General features: G+C 41.0%; 1 protein-coding gene across 1 annotated transcript in view; it reads right to left on the minus strand.

Annotated features, from left to right (window-relative positions):
- The window catches only part of COL25A1 (collagen type XXV alpha 1 chain), a 294,304-nt gene extending 273,306 nt beyond the window's left edge, over nucleotides 1-20,998 (minus strand). The window contains exons 1-2 of the mRNA XM_041428005.1: nucleotides 20,543-20,998; nucleotides 19,901-19,970 (exon numbers count right to left, since the gene is read on the minus strand). Coding sequence (XP_041283939.1) covers nucleotides 19,901-19,970; nucleotides 20,543-20,917 — 445 coding nt within the window. The 5' untranslated portion in view covers nucleotides 20,918-20,998. The remainder of the gene's footprint in view (nucleotides 1-19,900; nucleotides 19,971-20,542) is intronic.
- Between the last annotated feature and the right edge of the window lie 5,462 nt (nucleotides 20,999-26,460).

Consider the following 26,460-nt stretch of genomic DNA (forward strand, 5'->3'; position numbering starts at 1 on the left):
AGAGAGAAACTCGTGAGAGGAACAGCAGGGTCCTGCAAGGACCCGCCCCCAATCCTGGATTTACTCCTCTGAGGATGGAGTCCCAGAAGCTGCCTCTGAAGCTTCATCTCTTTTCATCTTTAAAGCCTTCATTTACAGGCATAAATAACAATGGCATAATCATTAGCAACAGCAAAGAATGAAACTCCAGCAAGAATTGCTATCACTCTTACCAGTCCCTCAAAATAGAAAGGCCAGTTTACACACTGGCATCTAGCTTTAAAATTGCAGATTTTTAATGAAATCCCTAAATATATTTCCCAGGTCTGAAACAAAACAACTGCTAAGACACTGGTCTTGATTTCATATATGCACACAGTGGATATCCTGACCCCTAAATTTCCAGCAGCAATATAAGTACAATTTCTTCAATGTGCTGGCTGATGGACAAGTAGCAAGTTTTAGCAGTCAGCAACCACCTCTACACTGCTTATTTCAGGTGAAAGTTTTTAAAATATGATTTTGGATACTAGTCTAGATGCTAAATGTAAGTGTCTGCCCCAAAAGACATCACCTCTACCTGAAACTCATTCCAAAAATAAAATTATTGGAGGTTGCAAGTGTGTTTTGTGGAAAAATTACTGTGTATATACAGCCAATAGTGATATTTTCCATTTCATGTTTCTGATTTACACATAAATATATTTGTATCCACTCTCTGTCTTTCTGCAGATCTGCCACTGGCTAAAAGATACAGCAGTAAATGCACAGATGGTATTAAGTAAAAAAATAGTCTAAAACCTATTTTAAAAGAAAACCCATAACACTAGGCAAGATCATTCTCATTTCCATGCACACTGCTGCCGTAAAGCTTGTGTAAGCCAAACACATCACTCCTTTAATTAGCAGAACCCTCTGCTACACGAGCTCGTGAGGGTTAGCACGGGTAAGGATCATTAGCCTTGTAACTCATGCAACAATTCTGATGATGCTTAGGGAGAAATAGTAGCCAGTTTACTCTACTGCTGACAGGACTAGGAATAATTGTGTTTTTGTCTCTTCTGTCTATTATACTTCATGTCTTCATACACATACAGAGCAAACAGTCAGTGAAGGCGTTAATTTACAAGTCGGTTTTTAGAATCCAGCCACGCTTTAAAGTCATGTTTGTTTAATCACTGCTGCCACCTCATATATACAGAAACTATGCCAACAGTACCATGTTTTTCACTGTGAGCTTTTTTTCTTAAAAAGCACTGAAAGCACCAAGTTTGATCAAACTGTGACTCAAACTAAATAGAGGCTCCCCTCGCTGTGAGGCCCTTGGTTTTTCTAAACCTAAGGAGCATTCATCCACCACTCTGGCAGTTAGCTAGCCATGCCAGCTCTTTAAAGGTGTAAGGAAGACGTGGGAGAAATGAGGAAAAACACATCAGACTCAGAGCCTGTTAAATCTTGAAGGAAACTTCCCACTGAAGTAAAGTAATTTGTGAAGAAGGAAACAGGTAAAGGTTTGTGTGGAAAGAGGACTAAAGAAATACAGGAAGCACACCCATTCCAGTTTATATATATATATATATATATATATATATGTAAAAAGGATGGCTCACCCAAGTGCTCCCCTAACACATTTCCTAATGTTTTCGGAAGTACTGAGGGTTTAGAGAGGTATATTCCATCCTAACTCCCATTAATATACTTTAAGGGTTATTTTAGAAGTAGAACTACATCTGCTGTATCAGTGATCACGATTTCAACACGCACCTCACAAAAAAACCCCACAACTTTATGTAACTGCTCTAAACACCACTATGGCATATTGAGTCAGCAACAGCACAGTAAACACTATGAAAATTAACCTGCTGTCCTATCTCCTGTGGCATGTTTGCTTTTCTAACTTGACTGTCCACCAACCAAGTGCTTACTACAGCCATACTTGCTTGACTTGCATGTAAAAATATCACTGAAGAACCACACAGGCTCACTAAACCCAAAGTAAAAATTCTTACCCAAAAATCCCACATACAGGCCAAATAGAAAGAAACCCAACACTGGCAAGCAGGTCTATAAAACTTTCATTTCAATGCTACTAGAACAAATATATGCTCAGAAAGCACTCCTCTCTCCCCCAAACTGAGTTAGTAGCAGAGTTTATTTTTATCTTGGCGATTTAGAAAATTACCCCTCAACTTTAAAGGCTATGAATTTCTTGAATTAAAATCATCTGACTGAAATGTTTCAATATTACCATTCTGTGGAACAAGACAGAACTGCTGGAAATGAGTGTTGCAAATCTCTTGCCTCCTTGGAACCTTTCTCTCATAGACAAAGCCATACTTGGTCCTTGAGTTTTCTTTCTCCTTTCTGAATGGGGGTGGGGGGGTGAAATATACATTTCTGATATATCTACATCTACAGGTAGCCTATCTTTTCAATTGAATTCAAGTGTAAAGATGGTAGTGAAAAAATCCTGGGGTTCTAAAAAGCAGTATCAATGACAAAGAATCCATGAAGCAATGTTATCTACCAGAAACAATGAAATCATATTTAACTTACAGGGTGTTAAAGATCTGAAAAACTGAAAAGCAAAATTAGAAGTAATTTCCAAAGATGAACTAGACTGTTGCCATCAAGTAAGGGCAAAAGTTATTGATACCCCTTGATAGAAGTCTTGAAGACATCTTGTGATAGAGATGCTACATCCACCAAATAAAATCAGTTCTAGTTCTTACAGTGGAACTGCCTTCAGCAGAGGGAAGAAGAAATAATCACACCACTAAGTTTTCCTTTCCTTTTTTTTTTTTTTTTTTATTTCCTCCCTTCACTTGTATCCATTCTAATCTAAACCACTCCAGAAGGTCCCTTTCTACCTAAAGGTTTTCTTTTGATGGCTGGGGTAACTGTGCTTGGACTCTCCTCATTGAAGCATGTTTACATTTAAATGTTTCCCAGAACGGGACAAAATTCTGCAAATTATACATTACTGAGAGAAAGAACCATCTCACACAGATAGTCTGGTTTAATATACATGCAGGCTGTCGGTCGTTTCTCAGAACAGGAGAACACTTAACTTATGCTTACCTTGGGACTGACTACAAACCCCAGAAATTTGCATGCAACAGCTGGAGACTTAAGTGCTAATCTAAATTCTTGAGCCCAAAAATGAAAAAAAAAAACTCTGTAAGCATATATGATATATGCACGGACAGGAGTGTGCCAGTATATTTGTATGGCTGCACAGGCAAATAAGTAGCTAAGCACCTAACACCTCATATATATATAATACCTACCCTATTAACACATCCAGGCAACAGCAATACACATCTCTTTGGGGAACTTCCACCTTCATCTTAGAAACTGCAGCCCAGTCATTATTTTAATGGAAAACAAGAAAGTAACTTAGAAATGTCTCACTTTATTAACCAAGGCTTTCTTTCCCGCCTACATACCCTTACATCTCAACAGCCATCTCCACACGTGAAGAAGAATCCCCCTAGAAACCAAATAAACGGCAAAAGTGCAAATGGCTTGTTCCGCCTCCTGGTTCATCAGAACTACCTCAAAAGTGTTATTACTGAAAGCGATTCCTGGCGGGAGGCAGGGAGAAGGGAACTACGTTGAATACAGCTTTGTCTTCCACTTGCTAGCATGAGCTGCAACACTGCCAAGTGGAGAGGAAAAAAAACTTCTTTCACCTGCTAACAAAACACATGTATGGAGGACAAAGAATTCACTTTCTCAAATTTGCTTTTTTCCCATATATCTTAACTGCACTGCCTTAAGCAAACACATTTTCTAATTCAAAATTAAGGTCAGTCAAACAAGTAATGCCATAGAACCTGTAGTACCACAGGTCTATCAGGAAGAACAAGGCATGGAGCTATTTTAAGTTGCTAAATGCAGCAGTAGTATAAGGGGTTTAGAGTAAGTGCAATGTACTGTAAATCCAATGCAGTAACAACCCAGAACTTGTACACTGTGCAAAGCAGACTTGTAACCTTTGAAAATTAAGTATTTCAGTACGGGTAGTACTCCACCACCAACCAACTAAACCCACAATGCCTTAACACTGGCTTCATCAACCCAACAAAAAGCAGAAGACACCAATAAACAAAGGCCAGTATTTTTCAAAGACCACAGTATATTCCAAGGACCCTGTAAATTACTTCACCATATGAAGTACTGAAACTTCATCGAGTTCTCATTCAAGTAAAATTAAAATATTTCTACCAAATCAAGTAATAAGAGACCAAGCCTGCAGAGAAAAATCACTTTTGATTCCATAAATAAGATAGAATTTCACAAAGTTAGCTGCAAGGAACTGATTTTCCTTGCAACATAAGAGGACACACTTGGGTAAGAAGGTCAATAACTCCTCTAAAAAGGCTAGAAGAAAACAGTAATAAAACTCTGAGCACTCCATGCTTCCACTCCCTTGATATCCTGTAAGACCACAAGCATCTACGAATGCTGCACAGCACTGAGGGATGCTTTTTTGCCCATAGCCAATCTCTTGTTTCACTCAGCCATTTATCAAATTTTTAACGAAAAGCTTTCTAGTAAAAATGGGGGCTTTTTTGGTTTTGGTTTGTTTAAGCTTTTCTTAAAGTTTCATGTCAAGAGAGGTATTTGCTCACGGACAAATTTTCTGTGGTTTTCAATCACCTTTCTTGGCAAGTAAGGTTCTAAGATTTTTCAAGTTCCAAAGTTTTGATGAGTTCTGTAACTTCCAAAGGTCCAGCTTCCTAGCTGTTCTTCTGTTTAAAAAAATTTCTACTGATAGTCTGTTCAGTGATATTTTTTAAGAAAAATAATTGGTTTATCTATAATATACAATCATATATTCTTACCCAAATTCCAAGGTCTTTAACAATAGACATTGAAAAATACACTAAATATGAATGCAGGTTAGAAAGAGATTTTGTCTATAAACACTTTTAAGTATATAGTTAATCTGGGAAAATTTCTTTAATAATTATTTTCATTAAATGTGTTCAGCTGTTGAAAACCAAGCAAACCAGTAAGATTCGTATTTACACTTACTCCTGATTCACATATTGAATAGGCAAATAGAAGTGATATTAATGCATTATTAGTTAAAAATATTGTCACTGATCCCCATAACAAATGTTCCACTTATGCTAAAGAAAATATTCATACTACCTTGTATGTCATGTTGGCATAAAATACTACTGATTTCCATCTCATTGCTTTGAAACTGCTCTCAACTGACAGTAGAATAAGTAATCAATTATTTCTCCCCGTAGTTGAACCAAGAAGCATTTTTAAACTCTGGAACGACCAATGTCATAAGATCCTATTTTGTACACAATTGAAAATTAACTGAAAGCTAAAATGCAGCATATATAATGAATGCAAATAAATATGAGCTGCCTGCTGCTGGTCAGTTCAGCAGTAGTTGTATTTTGCAGCATGTTTAGGAAAATTAATTTATATCCCTTCTGTGCTAATCAAAGAGTATGTCATTAACTTTCTCTGTGGAAAAAAATATGTAATTTTATTCAGTTCAACCATTTGACAGCAGATTTTTTTTTAAAAAATTCTATTTTACCAAAACAGAAACATCTGAAATTTGGAATTACTGGTTCTAGTCTTCCTTCTGGTTGCATTTCAGAAAGAAAATGGGGGCCAGTTATTTAGAAGGTACACATTTACACAACATCATTCTTCATGAAATTGTTGTTTTATTAAGAACCCTATCTCACTTCACCAAAGAGCAGCCATTCTCTCAACAAAGCAGCTGAAAGTCAAGTAGCAACAAGTAAATGCCCCCTTCCTAGTGCCTATGGAGAGTGTATGCTCCCACCATGAAGCAGCCCTGAAACCCCACTTGGTGTGGACACAAGCACTGCTGCTGCTCTCGTATAATCTGCACGGCCTCAACAGGGGGAAAAAACCTCTAGCTTTGCTACAGCACTTGTAGCTTTGCTGGGTGCAATATCTGGGTCTTTACAGTTGGTAGCTGCTATTTGTTATAGCTCCCCCGACACAAGACAAAAGGAAAAAGAAACTTGGCATGTAACTAAAATTTAATTTGTCCTAATCTTTCCAAATCCTGAATTGTGACTGCTTTGTAGTACACACTGAGAGAAAGGGAGACTGATACAGCTAAGGCTGGAAATATTTTGAAAATTCATCATTCATAAAAGGGGCTCCATGAACTTCTCACAGGTCACTACAGATTCCTTGCAGACTTCAAACTGATGGCTTCATGTCACCAAAGTTCTCCTTGAGCCACTTTTACTCAGCAGTTTCACAGGATTTAGACTGAGCTGACAAACCATAGACTAACAAAAAGATTAGTGTGTCTGAACAGAGTGCAATACAGAGGTGTGAGCATCCCTCTGTGCCATCTTTTTCAGGTGCCCAAGCAACCTTTTTCCCTGCCTTCCTTGACCCTTAAACCATATTGCTGGAGATGCCTATTTGAGTGGATAGCTGTCTTCATTTGAAAGATAAGGGTTCTTTAGAACCTGCACGAATTTTCAGAATGGGTCAGAAAAATTTTGGCTGCATTAGTCCCTATCCAAGTGCTATTATTTGTAACTGAATTACAGTTCATCTCAAAGCATTATTAACAGCAACATAATAGTATCATACTCACCCCTCTGTTTCTGTCAAGTCCCACATTTTACAAGACAAACACAGAATATGAAGCATATTTAATGAATGCAAATTAACATGAACTGCTGCTGCTTGTCAGTACATCAGTAGTTAGTTGTATTTTGCAGCGTTTTTAGGAAAATTACTCATGTCAATATGTGGACAAACACATAAACTACATCTGGGAAAGAAAAAACTGGGAATATAATTAAATTTTGCTGGTAGCGAAAGAGCAATCCATAGGAGGCATCAGAGCTCAGGCCCTAGTTGCTGTCCCTCCTTCTCTACACAAAGCAGGAAATTAAAGAGAGAAAGCACTCACAGTGACATGATCAAGCAAGGAGCGCTGATTAACAGTTTTTGAAATTATTCATGTCCATCTGTGTGCCTTTAGGACCTCAACATTAACTTCTACTACAGACCAGAGGTCTTGACAATCTAACATGTTTCAACAGAGGTAACACAGAGTGTGATAGCTCCTGGGTTTCAAGGAACACTGCTCTCACCACAGAGGAAGCACATGCACTGTTTTAATGCTTCTGCCCCTGTAGCCTGCTGCCAGACCAGAAGAGAGGGATGCAGAATTGGAGTTAAAATCAGTGCCTTGCTTAAAGAATACCTTACTGCTAGTTCCCACTAGCCTTGGTCTTCCTGTAAATCCCTTGTCAGCACCAGGCAGCCTGTCAGCACCCTCTGTCAGGACAACATCCAGGCTATGCACTCTCCCTTCTCACCACTTCCCACAAGCTGAGAATATGCCATGACTACTTGACTCTATGCATCATCTAGGAGCCACCCCATGAATAAGGGACCTTACCCACCCTGAGCCACTGTTTAAGTCCCCAGGTGATCTGTCCCTTAAGCCACTACATCTGGACATCTTAGAGGAGTACACATCTTAGATATGCTTCAAACATGACACCCCACAGACATGTCTCTTTTTATTCCTTCTTGACAGGACTAGCATTTGCTCAGTTTTGACGAGCCCTTTTAGCAGATTACACTTCAACATACCTTGCTGTCAGGATGTCTCAGGCTGAGGGAGCAGTATGCACTGAGATGAACTCTAGATAACCAGAAAAAGCATGAGAAGATTTTTCCGCTATTTTTTCTCTTAGGACTGTGTCAGTCCTTAATTCTTCTCCATTATCTCTAGAAACAAACCAGGCACCTCGCTACCAACTGCCTTACTCAATACTGCACTGCTGCAGCCTCACCTCGGGGACTGTGTGCAGCTTGGGGCACCTCAACAGGACATCAAACTGAGTGTCCTCCAGACAGAATAGTGAAAAGCCTCAAGGGTAAGCTTTATAAGGATCTGCTGATGTCACTTAGATTGTTCAGCTTAAAAAAAGGGAACAATCACGTTAAGCAAATAATAAAGCACAGCATCAGCAAAGTGGAGAATGGGAGATCTAGTTCACTGAGTTAGAAGAACAGACTGCCTTGAACAGATGGAATCACTTCTCATCTAAGTATGAAAATCTGTTTGAGTAGAAACACACAAGCAATGCAGACTTCAGTCATGTTGGTAAGGAAACTAAAATGAAGGTCCAGCTGTATATAGTGGTCTTCCTTTCCTATCCCTCAGCAGTGAAGTTCTGAACACTTCTGTACAATTTTTAGTGGTTTTATCTAATCACTTCAAGCAATAATCCTCAGAATAACACTCCTTGGTCTGTGAACTATGAATTAAGATGTGAGAAGATGTAATTTCTCCATGAAGATAAGTAAGTTTAGTAATTTTTACTATTCAGATTATCTCCGAGTGCAGCCAGAATTCTTACAGTATTACAAAACTAGTTCAGTATTCCTAGAAATAGATACAGACATAACGTTCTTGCTCAGAGACTGAAAAGACTAAACAATAAACTGAATGGCAAATGAATAAAAAATAGTATTTGTATCATGGAAAAGAACTATATATCAAACCTAAAGTAGATGGCAATGGCTGCATACAAAAACAGGCATTCCCAAAGACAAAAAAAACAAAACAAAAAAAAAATCCACACACACTGAGGCCACACTTTGCTCTCAGATTCCAGAGTAACTGCTGATTTCAGTTAAAATCTTTGGGATTATTCATGTACCTGAAGCAATGTCCATATCAGGTCTGATTATTGTCATGTACATGTCCATATCAGGTCTGATTATTGTCAGTCAGAGTTTTAGTTAAAACCCTCTTTTCACCAACCTTCAGATAAAAGCAAAATGCTGTTTGGGTATCAGAAATTGTGGTAGCAGAAGCAGCTACTTCTGTGTGTAAGTGATTTGAGCTGACACTGCCTACCTGTTCAATTAAAGAGAATCTGGAGGGATGGGCTGTTTTAAAATAAAAACATACTCTAAAAAAAATTCTCAGAAGGTTTCTATAGTCACAAGTTTGTTTTTACAACTATGTCCACTTGATGACTCCAGATGATTATGTCCTGTCATACAGATAAAAACGGAGCAGAGAGCTGATCACAAAAATTTGAAAGCAGAGGCAAGCGATGTATTGGAGACAAAAGTTCTGCTCCTCTAGACAGTAACTTTATTCAAAATTATGAATACTTTGTCATTTGCACACTTTTGCTCATGTATTTACATCCATCATATTTTACAGATGCAAGAACTCTCCAATATGAAGACTTCTACCCCATTCTAACAGTCCTGTACAATACAGAACAGCTACTTAGTTTTCCCTGCTCTAATTCACTAAGCACACTATTTCCTCTAAGGTGCATTGCTTTAAACTCACTGCGAGAGAGCTTTTTTCCAGTGTTCCAGTTGTTATACTACACACTGAAAACAGATTAATTTCACCTTATTATCCTAAAGTGGACTGTCATTGCTTGAAATACATCAACATACCACCTTGTAGCAGCAAACCATTTTTAAGAGATAAAAAAAAGTGAGGATTTCAGTCATCTTGCTCTATTTCTCTATTATTGTTGGTGGTTCAGTTTTCAAGGCTCACACTTTTTAATTGGCCACTGTAATGGTTTATGTGCAGCCTCTTAATTAAATGTGATAAAAAAAGTCCTTCTACCACACATCAGGACACGGCTGAGTATGGAATTCAAACTAAGGAATTACACAGAGCTGTCGTAAAGTGAAATACACAATGGTCAGACTTAAATACTAAGCTCTCTTAAGATTAGCCCCCCTACATTAAGGAAATACAGTGCACTTACATGCTTGCTGCATTGGAAAAACACTTCATCTTCACACAGAGAAACCTTTCCAGCCTTCTACAAACATGGCTGTCATCATTACAAAGACATCAGCTCTAAGTAAGTATTGACAATGGCTGTCCAAGCACTGGTTCATTTGAAACTGATGCCATATCACTGCATTTTTCAGTCTCTCTCTGATACATCAGTATTCAGTGTGCCTGCTCCCAGGAACCACTTGGGAAATGTATTCAAGATGATCCTCACTGAACAGAGATGTCTTCATAAACACACACAGATAGCTACAGCACACATCATGATCCATTTCTGTGATAGCACTGCATTTTTAAGTGCCTACTAAAGCCATTTCCTGAGCAACATATTATTACCTGACACAAACAACTATCAAGCATCCACCAGGACACAGAAAAAATAAAAGCTGAGTTCAAGCTCACCATGCCATAAAGATCACCTTAACAATGACCCCACTTTGGTCTACACTTGAGCCTATGTGCACAGAGCTCATTTCCTCTACAACCACCAAATTAGGAGCCAGAAAGTATTTTTACTGAAAAGGCTATCCTGTCTGAAAGGTGAAGGGGATGAAATAAATAGTACATTAATCACCTCTATGTCAAGCTGAAGTGATAGCTCTCAACACGTGTTTCCCTTCTACCAGCAGTAACCCGCAGATCAGCAGTGGCACTGAAAACACTGAAGAAGCATTTGATAAAAAGTACCAGAAGAGCTGAGAGTACAGAGACTCTCCAGCCAACACCAAACAGTATTTGTCACAGCAATGCCAGTGGGCATCATCTGGATGCAAGCTCTGTGACTGGAGAAGAAAATATTAATACATAGGCTATGGAGTTTATCCTTTTAATCCCCTGTGGCCATACCCCTATGCTCAGGTATCAAGGCTTCCTCTGAGATCAAGGGAATCTGAACAGGAGCTTACTCAGAGACTAAGAGCACAGGGTGGGGAGGAAGAGAAGTGCCTTCAAGCAGCTGGTTCTCATATTCTTAAGAGATTATTGGAGGTTCCAGCTGAAGGAAATACCTCCTCAACTTAAGAGGCATACACTTGACTTTCAGCACTGCAGTTCTCTGTGAGGACCCTACCATCATCCAGCTGAGGCACTGATACATAAGAAACCCCACATCATTTCCTAGCAACAAAACTAGTGCTACCAGCACAAGCAAGACCTTTGTAGCCAGCTATGACCTCAACCATAAATATCTTTTTAGAGTGTTCAGTTAGTGTCCTTCAAGTTACAGGATGCTGTTCTGCTTTCAGATACACAAATCTGTCACTGCTGCAACGGCAGCCACGCTACTGATAAGATATTTTGGCTTCCAATTTTCAATATAATTTCCTGTTTTCAAAAGTTCTTGTGTGTTCCTCAAACACAGGCCTCACTCCTCCTCACATTCAATTTTATATAGATCTTTTAAATAGCAGTTTTCCAGTATAACCTTAATCACAGTGTGCTGAGAAAGAGACTACGCTTATCCAAGAAACCTAATTCATAACCTAAATCTTTAACATATACTTGTTGTATGATTTTTTTTCGTGCTCTTATATTCAGAGAAAGAATATTAAAAGTACTCCAATGGGAGGAAAATAAATGTGGGGGGTATTCTTAAGATGGCATAAACTGCAAATGGTAGAACAGCTAAGGTCTTAAAACTAAAGTTTTAAGTCCTACTGTCTACAGTCTTTCTTCCATTATATTTACAACTTTTACTTTACAGCCCCTGACTCCTAAGAGTACTAAAACTGTTTAAAAGGGCAGAAAGTGCCGAGTTCATGAACTTCTTGTTCAAGAACAAAACAAACAAAAACACAAAAAGGAGACAAGGAAAACACTCGGCTCTCACAAATCTTTGCTGATCAGAGGAAGCACATCCCAAGTATCAGGAGACTGAAGCTGTACCCAGCACAAGCCTTGTTATTTCAGCCAGCAAAAGCAGTGGATCAACCACCTGGTTTTACGCAGGTTTTCCTTGCTAAGGTGAGCTGTGCTGTACACTGTGGCACCGTGACTTAGCAGGCAGCCCGCTGTGTGTCCAGGACAGGACAGAGTGTGACAAACTACCAAAACCATCATACTGCTAAATATATGCACCAGTATACAGTGCTGTGTACTGCACTGAAAGGAGGACCAAGGTTCAAAGAGAAAGATCATTTGACACAATTCTCCTCAATACTTCCTCAGCTGAGCTTGTAGAAAAGCCACAGAAGGGAAGGGGAAGCTACAAGAGAGACTCATCAGAAGTCCATCATTACTTCATATACAGTCTTCTTTACAGCCTCCCCAAGAACCTCTTAATCTGTGATCCACTCTCCTCTGTAATCCCAACCAAAATACATCAGCAAAGGTAAACATCTATGAAAAAAATTTGCAAGTCATATTCCCAAAACCCCAATTTTAATTCCTAAGCACCTAAAAAAAATAAACAAATCATTCAAATTCTACTAATATACTTACCCAATACAAGAATTACAATATTATATTCATGCATAATCAACCTAAAATAATTCTAATGGCTAACTAACCTAAACTGAATTTAAGACACTTCATCCATGACCTTACGAAATAAAATCTATACTTTTTTCATATTTGTCAACTGCCCAACAAATGTTAAGACAGTGCAGAGTAAAATATTATTGCTTAAAATCTGCATTACTTCTTGGTTGAGCATGTCTAAGCAGAAGTCACTGAAATAATTGCACTAATTTCCAAAGATTCTAAAATAGAAAGTAATATCCCAGTTTTATCACCTCTGTTATTACACTCTTCATTCCATTTATTGTTTCTTTGCCTTACAAATGGCTGTCTTGCTATCTTTGGTAATTATAAGAACATATATTTCTATCTAGCAAAAAAATTTAGATATTCAAAGAGTTTAAAAGGCATCATCATCATCAGTTTCAAAGCTTTCCCAACAAGAAGAAACAGCTTTCTACAAGAAGAAACAGTACATGCAGACATGCATGCAAAACTCACAACTACATGTAAATGCCTCCTTCTATAAACATACATCTGCACAGATAAACAAGAAACAATTTTAGTACAACTCCAACCCTGCTATAGAAAAGAACAAGGGAGGAGCAGACACAGTAAGTTTTGCAGTGTACATCACAGACAAGACTGTCTTCCAACATATTTTGATAGTGGTTTTAAGAAGAGCACAATAATCAGGCTTTCTTCATCAACACAACAGATGGAACAAGTGGTTTGCTTCACAAACGAGGAAACTAGTCAGTTTGCTAAAAACTAGGTTATCTGTGGAAATATTTCAATAGTAGATTATTTTAGATAAGGCACACCCATGCAGTAGCAATTCCTTGCACTATACGGTCACAGAGCAGCACTTATTTTTAGCGAAGGAGAATATTTACATGAGGCTGCAGCTCTTATTTACAAAATAAAGGCAGATCAAAAAACTGGTTGAGCCATGAATGACTAAACACTTGAGCTGTGAACCACCTGGAAGGAAACACTTGACAATGATGGCCTAAATACATTTCCTTCAGAGGCCAGCAGCATGCATCAGATGATCTCCTGGAGTATCAACCTGACAAGCACTTCTAAAGTTGCTCAAATCTACAGGGGCAAAAAAAGGCAGTATTTACATGAAAGGTATAAAAAAACCTTGCACTTTCAAATTGGACACTCTGTTCTGAAAATTTGTCCTGACATTTATTTTGATTAAGCTCTTACAAACAGCTGGTTCTGCTTAACTTAATCTCATTAAAAGTCCCAAGCAGATGAATTTAAGCAGGCCCTGTTCTACTGTAAGTCTAACCTGTAAAAACATGAGAATCCACCAGTTTCCAAACAACAAGCCTTCAGCATCGTGTTTACTGGCGTGTGTGTGTGTGTGTATCTTCTAGCTGCAAGCTGCAGCTTTAGCTGTATTGAGAGAGGTGTTTCTCTCAGCCTGTGTTATTCTATGCCTTCTTACTTCTTATTTGTAGTTTTAAGTAAGCAGAGAGACTTCCTTTTTTGTGGCTGACTTAGGAAATCACCTGAAATGATGAAGGGGAAAGGTGCCCTGTGTCGACCAGCCTTCTCTGTAGAGACTGCAGTTAGCAACATGACTCAAGGTCTGCATGCATTAAAGTGTGGTGGATGATTTCACCAGGCTGGTAACTTGAACATATTAGTGGTATGATTCTATTTGGTAACCTAAAAGGCCCTATAAAAACAGCTTCTGTCAGTCATGCTGTTTTCAGATTTAGCTGGTTTTTTCCTGCGCTAAGTATAGACAAAACAGGCAGGTAAGCTGCAGCCAGTAAATTCAGAAGAGAGTGAGAAAGAAGATGAGTGCTGTAAGGCAGGTACTGTTCCAGCAGTACATTTTCAAGAACTCAATAACCTTTAAGGAAAGGGACAGGGGTAAGTATAGCTAAACAGAACTCAGTTACATAAGCTTTAGAGACCCTTTAAGGAATTAGATGCATATATTTCCCAATTTAAGAAAGACAAGAAGAAAAAGAAAAACCAAAACCCAACCATCACAGACACTACAAGCATTATTCCAGAAATGGGCTTAACAGCCACTTCTCCCACTGCAACACTCGCAGTACTTGAAGTGCTTTGACACTTCAGCAGTTTGAGATGGACCAGCGCCACAAACAAGGAAGAATAAGAACATATATAATATTATCTTCATATATTATAAGAACAGTTAGCGCAGATAAACAAGCCTTCCTTCCAATATGCCTTGTTTGACAAAACTGCACAAGTCTGAATTTATTCAACTCAAGTCATAGAAAAACCTTTTGTTAATAACACTTTTGCAGTCAAATCAACCTTTGCTACAGCACTGCTGAGATCAATAATATTACAAAGGAGAGAAATCTGGTGCAGTCCACTGTCAATCAGTTCTCTTCTGAGCCACACTGTGTTTCATTCATCATGCTGCACACCCTACTTCCTTGCCCAGAGGGAAGGGACTTAAAAGGTCACCCCTTAGCCAATAAAATATATATTTAGCTATTTTGTGGGGAGGAAACAGTATCTTTAAGCAGTCATCCAAAGAAGACAGACTACCCAGAAGGTCGCATGCTGCTGCACATCAATAAGCATCTTGATCTAGGAACTGAAATGAAAAATATCAAACCACTGAAGGTATGAAAGGGGGACTCAGAGACCTGTCAGAAAAATTACAAAATTAGAGCTGAGCACTGCATTCAGCAAATAGATGATACAGAGATGGCAGAAGTAAGTAGTGCTGGGAGCTAGGTTAAGATCGCGCACACTGCAATTTTCAGTAACAGGAAAAAATCACTTTGGATACTTTTTATATATATCTGCATTTTCTCTTAGGTCTCGCTACTGGTAAACACATAAGTCAGCGCCTCTCTTCTTTACCTCTTCAGTCTTTCCAGGACTGCTTCACTGTAAGCATAATAAAAAAAAAATAAAAGAGTAATACCCTGCTGATACCTATTTCGTGATTCTTTTAATCCTGAAAATTGCTTTCTCCTCCATTCTTTCAGCCTCACTAATTGAAATGCTCCAGGGAACAGTCCTTGTGGAAATAAGAAAGAGCACCTAAATTGCACTTACATTGCATGTCAAAACAAACATTAGATGCTTAAGACAACAAAAATAGCACTGGGACTCTAAGAAAATACACTGATTTTTGCTATCCATGCTACTATCAAAATACATATAGCAGATTCATCATCCCACTGAAGAACTGTAGCTGTAGAACACAGTTTTTGCACTGGAACTCCAGTAACCAAGAAAAAGACCAATTGGTATTCTATACTCCCTCAAAAGAAAACACCCTTGGCTCATGGCATTTCATCCTGAACGAACAGGTTTATACACATGCAACTGCACTGAAACAAACCTGATGGCAGCAAATTGCACAGTGAAACTGGAGGTACTTCAAATGCCGAACCATAAAGCTCTCTAGGACTGGAACAGAGAATCAAGATGGCATGCTTACAAAAACAGCACAAAATAGGTGGCTCAGAAAGAATGGTCACAGTATTTGTGGAAAGGGTTTGAAATTACAGAAAGGGAAAGAGTCTATGAAAGCCCTGAAGTCACAAGAGGAAGAAAAAGGTACATTTCCAGATGGGAAATATACTAGAGAAAGAATAAACAAAGAAATATTAATTGTGGCACTGAAGAAAAACAGAATCAAACAAAAACAGAAACAAATCAAAATGTTCTGGGGAAGAAAAAAAAAACCCAAAACAAATGTCAAAATCCCACAACTTTATATGCAAGTTATAGTGAACATTCATACACAGTGTGTTGTATAGCTATACACTTAAAGACCTATCTTATGTAACTTATTCTTTGTCAAGAATAAGTGCAGAACTAAAGAAATGTGTTCCTTTAAGGAATAAATTCACTATAAAGGTCTTCCTAAAAATAGAAGATGGGAAAAAATATAATTGCTTCCTAAAACTAGTCCCTGGTCAAAAGGGACATACATAATCACCTGCCAGCCTTCCTGCTGAGAAAGTTTGAAGCTTTTGTACTACTTGAGTTGACTCCTACTCCTGTCAACATTATCTGACTCCAGGAGCAGGTTCTGAGGACCACGTACACAATGAGACATCATGGCACAGAACTGCAAGTGTCACAACTTGACCCTTACAATATAAAAAGGATCAGATCACTAAAACATGTAAGCATATGTCCATTTTTGTTGAAGTCTACAGGTACGTTCACATGTGAAAGACTTTGGGATGAGGAAAATCAAACAATCTACCAAAAAAAAAATCTTTAAATTCTATTGAATGAGGAGTATCCCTGCGCTTTCTGTATGTGTTACTCTTCCCTCAACTGTGTAATTCTTGGCACTTAGTAAGAAGTACCCAGCATGGTGCTGGACTGTTCCTCATAAGAGCTGATTATGCTCCCACAGCCACTTAGAGGAAGATTTAGAAGTATGAAATAAGTACCTAGACACCTACATTTTCTCTTCATCTTTTAAAGTATAAAAACATCAACTTAAAATAAAAAATACACCTGGCAAATGAAAATTAATTTATTATGCTTAAAATGATTTCAGCCACTCAATTTGCCTCCCAGTCCTATGTGCAAAAGGCCAACTACCAGCAGTGACTGCAGCACCAGCTAAAAGCACAAGATTTACACTGGCACTCTTATTAGAGCTGAGGTAATTTAAGAGGAATGTCAGCACAAATTTACTTTTCAAACTTTATTACTCTGCTTTAAGAAGAGAAAGAATGCCCGCTATTGTAATTTTTAAAATATTTACAAAATCTTTGGTATCTGGTTTTAGACGCACAGAGTTAAAACCAAAACTCTAACATCACCCTACATCACATTTCTTTCATAAGAAAACAGAACTAAAGAATAAGAATAAAAACTTTATTTTCACTAAATGTGATTTAAGAGAAATGCGATCACTCTTCACACTAGATAAAATTCAAGGCTACCATTGAATTAAAAGGAGCTACACACAGACTGCTCTGCAAGCTGTGAGCTTGTGAATCTGCCTTCCAATAGGTAACTGAGCCATTCAAACCCACTAACCTTTGAATGTGCAGGTTCCAGTCATGGAGAGGCAAAAGGGGATGAAAATCTCAAGCTAATCACATCTATGCCAGTTGCATAACTTTAATCCTGAATCAGAGGCCACATTCTCACCCTCCTGTCTGCAGACTGAACTTCCTTCTCTTCGTTTGGCAGAGAACAATGTAACCTACTTTCAAATAATCTTTATTATTTTTATCTTTTAAGAGAAGGATGAGGGAAACTGTCCTGGTGGCCATCCAGTAGTGACCTTTTCTCACAGCACAGAGATATTTCAAAAAGCACCTCTGTACCATCAAGCCTTCCAAAGTCATCTCTAACAGACATCTATTTTATCATTACAGAAACACAGGAAAGAAATTAAGAAGTTGAGCAGAATTCAGAAGCAAAAGGGAACCATGTGGGGAAAAAGCAATGTACTCTTTGGCTCTGCAAATAGCAGGCAACAGAAAAACCACTGATGTACCATGATACTTTTCCTATTGAACCAAATATGTTTTTGAATATAACTGTTTACAACAGCAACATTAAGGATCAAAACAAAAGCCCATCCTGTGCAGTCAAAAAGGAGTTCTAACAGAGGGAACCAAAAGAAGAAGCAACAATTTATTTGCTCTATCCCCTCCTGCTCTGCCTAATGCCTGCAGTTGGGAAGGCACTGTCCTCAGGTGGTGGTGCCACTCAGCCCCTGCTCTCTCAGACAAGGCTCCCAAGATGATTCCATTTTGAGGTAGACACCTGTCCACTGGCAACAAGCACGAGAGCATCAACTGCAAAATGAGGCTACCACATGGCAACATCTTTCAGTCACTACAAAACTTGCTTCCAAATTGAAACAGCTACCAAGAGGTGAAAAGCTCCCTATCACATTTCTAATCCCTCCTCTCTGCAACTTTTTTGTTTTACTTTGTAATGATTCATGTAAGTTTTCCTGGTCTTATAAAACTTGCTCCCTCTAATATGTGCCCCAAATTGCTTTGACTCTCATGCAGCAAGGATTTTTACAGTGCATGTGAGAAATATTCTGTTGCTCATTATCTATTTGAAAACACATACTTAAGAAAAAAGGTCAGATAAAAATTGGTATAATGTGGAGCTCTAGTGGTAATGAAGAAGTAAAGCAGCACGTAACACCAACCATGAAAAAGTAGACACTGACCTTTAGCAGGGAAACAGTAAGTGAAAATATGATAACAGATGGATTTAAACAAGGAAGAAGAAAGAGGGAAAGAGCTTAGCATCAAATTGAACATAATTTCAGGCTCACAGAACGCATCACTGCAAAAAAAACATGATGAGTAACTCTCTTTTCTGCGCACAAACTTGCATCCTGTAATTCAATGCAGTTAAGTGACAGAAAAAAAATAAGATCAGTTTGCTTCTGTTAGCCTTAAAGGAAAAATATACACATATATATACCACAGGAGGAAAGCAGTGTCCCTTATCAAAACTAACTGGGAGTTGAGTAATTCTATGCACTCTTTAAAACAGTCCTAGTCACATATATTGTCCTTCCCATGATAGCTGTGGCAACTCCAACACCAGCAAGTAAGTACTCTGTTCTCAGCTGTATCATCACAAAAATAGAGTAGCAACCACTGTAGGCAGCTTTAACACTGAGATTCAGCAGTCCCTTCAGACTGATGAGTTTGGCAGGAATTGTATCCTAAACAACGAAAGCTCCTTCCTTATATACAAGTACTATCTCACATCCTGCTGGCAAGTATAATCAGCTTAAGTCCTGTTGACAGTCGATATTCCACCTGTAAAGGAGATGGTTTTTCATACAGAATGAGAGGACAGCCAAAGCATCCTCTGCATCTAATGTGTCTCATCACAGAGGATGCTGGAATTCCTATATCCCCCTGTGAAACACTGGCATTATTTTCTTAATTTCTAAGATGCTAGATGAGCTTGGGCATATGTTAGAAGAAGTTTATAAAGCTAGAACAACATTGATAGTTATCAGACTATCACAAAGGAGCACAAAGACCACAGAAACACTGCAGCATGAATGTACGAACAACTGTGCAGTATTAGAAGGACCCATTTCCAAAGTCAAGTGATATCCCTGCACAAACACACAGAGTTTTGAACCTTCAGTAGGAAAAACCTGCAATTTCTTCCTAGGGAAACTGCTTTCCACCAAGACTACAGAAAAACAACACTGTAAAAGGTTCATGTATATATTAGTGCTAACTTGCAACAGACTCTCCACCTATTTCAATCCATGTTATAAATTGTTCAATATTTTTGCTAGGGGCCTTTGCTCCCAACTTCCCAAGCTGGGTACACAGTGCCTTGATTCAGTACTACCTCATTTAAGAGAGAATATATTTCATCCACTAGAGTGGATCATTAATGTCTTCATAAGTGTTCTTGTTTGGCAACATCCAGCCTAATGAGAGGTTTTTATTAGCATTAATTCCCATCTAGGGCCACAGCAAAAACCAATCAAACCAATCACTCTGGGCTTTACATCTTTCCCACCCAAGGATTGAAGGCATCCCTGGACCTGATTTAGGTCTATTTCAAAAACATGGGGTACCAAACAGCCCAGAGTTACAAGGCTCCGAGAGGAGATTTCCAAGCTGTGTCTGTTACCTGGTGGGCAGTTGCACTCTGGAGACGCTTCTCTCGCTACTCGTATTTTTGCCAAGTGCTCGTAGGATTTCTGGGGGCGAGAGAAGCAACGTGAGGGCGGGCACTTGGCGAGCGAGCTCTCCCGCCACAGGCAGCGCTCCCGACCGCGGCCGCTCGCTGGAATTTACCGCTATGCCAGAGGCTGCGCAACCAGCGGCGGCTTCTTGGCTCGGACTCGGCCTAAGGTGTCTCAGTGCCCTCACCACCCCCACACCAACAACGCCAAGCCCGGCACCGGGTGTCTCTCCCACGGCCGCCGCAAGTGAGCCCGCTCTTTCTGCCCGCTCGGCAGGCGCGGCGGAGAGGCGCAGGGACGGCGGCAAGTTAGAGACGAGAAAATCGCCTCAGCGGCGGCGCACGCAGGGCTCCCCCGCCATCCCCATCCCGCCGCCCCAGCAGCCCGGGGCGCCCCCGGCCCGCTCCTCCCCCGGCCCCGCCGCCCCCTGGGGTTGCTGGCTCACTTTCCCCGCTTCCCCCTCCACCTCCCACCCGAGCAGCTCGCCCGGCCACCCTCCTCATGGCCTCGGCCGCCTTCCGCCCCGAGCATCCCTCATGCCCCCCACACGCACACCGCACGGCAGCGGCCAACCCCGTCCCGCACACCTGGGCGAGAAGTCGCTCCACTTTCTCCTGCATCATCGCGTTCAGCTGCTCCAAGGAAAAGCCGGGCAGCGGCGGGAGCGGGGCGGCGGCAGAGAAGTCCCCACGGGCTCCTTCGATGGCCGCGACCCTGGCCTGGAGGTCGCTGGTCCGCACCCCCAGGTAGACGCAGGAGGCCGCGGCCAGCGCCGAGAGGAGCGCGGCCAGCGCGGAGCCGACCGGCCCTGCCCGCCGCGGGCAGCGGTCCCCGCCGCAGCCGGGCTTCCCGAGGCCGGGCTTCCCGTTGCCATCCCGTCCTGCGGCTCCTCGGCTCTTCCCCAGCGTGCTCGCACACCCTTCAGCTGCGGCAGCTTTGATTTCCTTTCCTCCGCCCCCCATGGAGGCAATTAGTTTACAAACAACGATAACAAAAATAACAGCAACGAAGTAGGAGAAAATAAATTAACAAAACGGCAAAACAATTATTTTAAATACCAAAAAAAAAAAAAGATAAAAAACCCGCGGTAAGTAGAAGCAAAGCCCGCACACTTTGAAGGCGAAGCGGCGGCGCTCCGCAGCCCGCACCGCACCGCGCACCGCCGGCAGCGGGTCGCGACCCACCCCGCGGCAGAGGCGGCAGCGGGAGGCGGGGGCGACGAGCCACAAGCCGGCAGCGGGGCTGGGTGCGAGGCGTGCCCCCGCGGCTTCCAGCCGCCCTTCGGAAGGAGCAGCGTGCTCTGCGAGCGCTTTGCCACTTGTCAGAGAGGTTTTCAGGCGCGGGGCGGGAAGCGCCCCCCCTCCGCCTCCCGCTCCCCTCCCCGCTGCCGCCGCCGGAGGACTTGTTGCTCCCGCTCCACCTGCCTGCCGGCGCCCAGCAGCCGCGCCGCGCCAGGCGGGGAAGCCCGCAGGCGGCAGGCAGCCCGCGCTGCCCCGCATCCCCGCCCTCATCGGCATAATTTATTCACCTAGGCGGAGGGGCGGCCGGCGGGCCGCGGGGGGCTCTCTTCGCACAGTGTATGCACGGCGTGCAGGACATCAGACTCACAAATTAGGAGGGCGAGGGTCGCAGAGGCCGCGGGAGGGGGCTGCAAGGGGCGGCTGGCCGCGCCGGGGCAGCTCCGGAACACCGAGCAAATTTACAGCGGTTTATGGCTGGGCTGTCATGCCCACGCTGCGGGCATAAAGCACGGGAGTGCTCCGTTGTCCCGTTCTTTTTTTAGAGTGCGGAGGATAAACGTGTATAATTCACTGTCGCAGGCAGGCGACCCGAGGGCTCACTTCCAAAGGAGCAGCCTGCACTAGCTTCCTATTGTATTAAGGTTTAATTTTGGCCAGTTTTCTTTCTGCTTGTTTATTTACCAAGTTGCTTCTTCACTATTCCATGCACACTGTGAAGTTTTCATTGTGCCTGCTTTGGTTGACTAGAAAAGGAGCATCAACATCTAAAGAACTGCAGGTGTGGCCTGATGGGAATCTTGGTGGTTTCTGGTGCTTTCCTCTCTGCCTCTTACTGCCCAAATGTTGCATTGACCTGCTGTAGTTTGGTTCTCACCTTGGCATTACTGCAGTGCATCTCCTATAAGGCACTTTTGTGTGACATTTCTTCTGTTTGGGTACACTTTTTGAACTGGAGAAACTTCTCAAAGCAGGACCAGATGTTGAAAGAACACATAGCTCACCCGGTTTGGCATTTACATATGTGAACACTGACTATTACAAGATATGTGATGAAAAAGAGATTTGTCCAACTATGGCACTTCTCAGACGAGACCAAGAGTGTTGGTTTATACTGTGAATCAAATTTCCTTATGGAATCATATTTGTGCAGTTTTATTACCTATTGTTTCCCAAGTATTCAAGCAGTCACAACTGCCATGAAGACATGAATCCAAAAAAGCTCTGCGGGTTTCAGTCTCATTACTTAGACTTTTAATGAAGTGTACCAGAAGTTCATAGCCAGTCATTTATTCTTCATAATTTGTCTCTTCTTTCTAAACAAAAAGTTTTGTGTACTCTAGTCGGAGAGAAGAAACCATGATTACATAGCCCTAGGTGATAGTTTCTTCACAATAAGCAGTTAAGGGTTGCAAGGGAGAGTTTACAAACAAATTCCACCAAGCAGCACATACCTTATGGTCAGGACTTGGGAATAACAACTGCACTTTTCAAAACAAGGACTTGCTCACAGACTATCTGTCGGCAATAAGAAGCTGAAATAGTATTTGGAATTAATAAACTGACAGCAGAAAATAAGTAATACCGACATGCTCTTATTTGGCGCTCAGCATGGGCTCCCCGAGTATGGTCTGAGCAGTGCCCAGGCTGCCTCAGAGTGGCTGGCAGCACACGAGGCGCTGGAAGCCACTGGCGCCAGCTCCAGCGCTTCACATTACCCCCTGTTGTTAGTAGCCAGCACCATTACTCACCCCTGCTCGTGGTGACATCCAGCACAGTAACCCTGCAAACCCTCAGGATACCATTGCCATTTTCTGCAGGGGGTTAGCGAGGCGCCGCTGGGAGCAGGATGGCTGCCCGCGGCCCGCTGCTGCCTCACGGCAGCACTGCCTCACTTGTGGGGTGCAGCTGGGTGCTGCTCGTCTGGGCCAGGGTGACATCTCCTCCTGGGACCAGCTCTTCTTATTTCAGGGCAGATACAGACATCCCCTGGCTGCTTCAGTGCCACCCACATGGGTCACAGACAACCACATACCCATAGGTCAGCGTGACGTGGTTCGACGTTTTGCTTGGCCAAATGATGCAATCTTTCTGCCCAAGCATCTTTCTGTCCCAGCATCATGCCATCCATTCATTTTGGACAGGGCATATTCTGCATCAGAAATTTAATAGCCTGAGACAGGAAAGTCCCTTGTTACATTAGATTTGCACATACTTGCCATCATAAAGGTTGCCAAATGAGCCAGATTATCATGTTTCTATTGGTTACAGAGCAAAGCCATTTTCCTAATAAAAATTTCTATTCTATTCCTAAACTGAATAACAATCCCATGCTAGGTGTTTTTTATTCTGAAGAGGTATGATGGGAAACCTTTCTTTTTTCTGTCCGGGACAAACAGAAAAATCTGCCAAACTAGAATCAAAGTCCAAGCTGGGAAAGCAGAACTCTAAAATACCCAAGAAATTGTTTCCATGCTCTTTCTCACAATGGGTAACTATACTTCTACACAACTGGGAGAAATGCTAGTCTCAGGTCCGAAAAGAGATGAGGCTCATGCTCATGTGTACATGCGTCTGCTCAAATATATCCTCAGACAACGGGAAACACGATGAAGAAGAGTGAGAGGAGAAAGACCAGTGCCAAGTCTTCCTCCTTGCCCCAGCTTAAAGTTACATTTTTCTTTTTGCTAAAGCTTGGTTCTCAGAAAGATGTCAGCTAAAAGTTTGATAAAATGCTTATAAATTACTTGATAATGGCAGAGTTAGAAAACAAATTTTTTCCCATAGCTTTTTCCCTAATGTGTTTTCACCTAGAAATATATAACAGAGTTTTTGAAAATGCAAATTAGCAGTGTCCTCTGCTTGCAGCAAAAGCATGGTAATTTTCCTGATGGAGGCATTATTTATCCACTTCACGGCAAGGTTGGTCCAGAACAGATTGGAGTGGACTGCAGAATCCAAGCAGCAAGCTAAATTATGCACTGTCTGATTAAATCTAGCACAGGAGTTGTTTGTGTAGGCGAAGAACATAACACAGATGTTTTACCTGTTATAAAAATCTCCAGTCACGTCTGCCTGAGCTGAGAGCATTAAAGCAGCCATACCCTCCCATGCTCAGTTACTTGATACCATCAAGTGGACAACCAGCAGCTTTGCAGTACGTTTGTCCCATCTAAACACAATCAACCAGAGGAAAAAAGTGTTAAGGCACAGCATTCGCTGCTTTTGCCAGCTTTCCACAAGCGGGAGGCAGAGCGAATCCAGGACATGCATATGCTCAGTGCCAGTGAGCCTGCTTCTTATTTTGCAGCCATGATGATGCCAGAGTCAAGAAGGCATCTACTTAGGATCATGACTAAGATTAAAACCAGATTGCTGTAGCACTTTTGAGAATGCTATCCATGCAATGAAAGAACAGGGTTTCTTTTTTTTTTTTTTTTTCCTCTATCTTAAAACAAGCCACTATATTTTAAACGTTTTTTATTGGTGAAGATTTATAGGTCTTGAATTAGAGGGAGTAACTTGGTCTAACGAGTTAAACTTCTCTTCCAGGAGTAAACCAGACAGCACTTCATATGGGCAAGAAGTAATTTAACTGCTTGCTTTCAGGAACTCTATCTCAGATGTTGCTGTCACATTTAAGATATACCATGCAAGTTTAGGTAACAAAAAACTTAAAATGCTTTAAAAGCCTATTTTCTATCTGATAGCCAGAATACAGCAGCTTGAAATAATACCTGTACACCATGTATTTTGAGCTGGCCACTAACTCATACAGGTAGAGTGTAAGAAATGGCAAATCTGCAGCACTCCACCTCAAACAGTAGCAAAAGTAGGAGAATTTTAAGTAAGGTCTGCTTGAAGTTCTCATTTGCTGACCTGAGGCAGCTAATGCTTCCCACCAAGAGGGAAGTGCTCTTGCTTTGAAGATTCAAATCTCTAAAGGCCACGTTTCAGCAGATCTTGTATATGACCAGGCCAAAGGTATTGACACAAGATGCTACTGTTTGCATTTCACGGGTCTGTGTTTGAAGGTGTGTTTGCAGATAACAGTTTTCCACCAGACAGGACTAGTGTCTGGAGTTCTTTCCATATTTTTATGTCTACAGCATGATATATTCTGGCTGACCAATCCACAGTCCGTTACTGGATTTCTTTACCAGATACAACATAAACTCGTGACTAAAACAGATGTGTGAAAAACAAGCATTCATCTGCTGAAACAACAAGCCATGTTCAATTTGTGATATATATTGCATATATGATCAGGAAAGGCAGAAGGCAGGGAGTAAATACAAATAGGGACTGGAGTCTAGGACCTCGATTTACAGTTGAAGCAACACACACAAAGATAAATGCTTGAATGGTTAATAGTGGTTATGCAAACCCTTAGTCTGCAAAAGTTCCCGCTTTCAAACGGAGGTTATATATTATTCATTCTATGTGGAGCCAAATTGTATCTGCATTCTGCTTCTTTCTCCATTCATCTCTCTCCTGCTCTCTTCTGCCTTCAAATCTGAGTGCATCTTGCACCCTAAATGAGATTTTACTCAATTTTGGTTATTTATATAGGGAAAATGCAAGGTGGAAGCAGAATCCAGCACTTCTCTCACTTCTTAGCTTCCTGGCAGGTTAGGTAGTATGGTATTTCTCATCGACCTGCTCATAATATCTGCCAAGATAGCTCGGAATCACCAGAAAAACAACTTACTTCACTGTTTTTGAAAGGAAGTTGGAAAAGCCTTTCACTTTCAAATGTCCAAATTGATTGCCTTCTGTCACTTTAAATTTAATATAAGCACATAACATTGTACATGATGCAGTACATTAATATACTTAGCAGATGGATAACACTTGCTCGTGATTTAATACTTAGATATACTCATTTCACATCTACTGTACAAACACTTCATATATTTGGATTTTTAAGTCAGACTTATCTTCTGACTAGAGGCAATTGAGTCACATGAGCATAGGATTTAGTTTATTAGTTTCATAACCTTACTGGTATTTTGGCAAACCTGATATTAAAAATAAAAAAAAAAAAAGAAAAAAACCCCAAAAACTTACATCTGGATTTTAATATATTTCACAGCATTTCCTTTTTCAACATGATGAAACCAGCTCTCCTAGACCTACAAACTGATTCAACACAAAATTCAAACCCTGTATGTCATTCTTTACTAAAATTCACGTGAATGTGTTACAAAACACTTCATAACAGATAAATCAACTGTCTTACATTTTTCATAGATTCAAATACTTGC

The sequence above is a fragment of the Onychostruthus taczanowskii genome, unplaced genomic scaffold, assembly GCF_017590055.1.
Source record: "Onychostruthus taczanowskii isolate IOZ18803 unplaced genomic scaffold, ASM1759005v1 scaffold12, whole genome shotgun sequence".
Lineage (NCBI taxonomy): Eukaryota > Metazoa > Chordata > Aves > Passeriformes > Passeridae > Onychostruthus > Onychostruthus taczanowskii.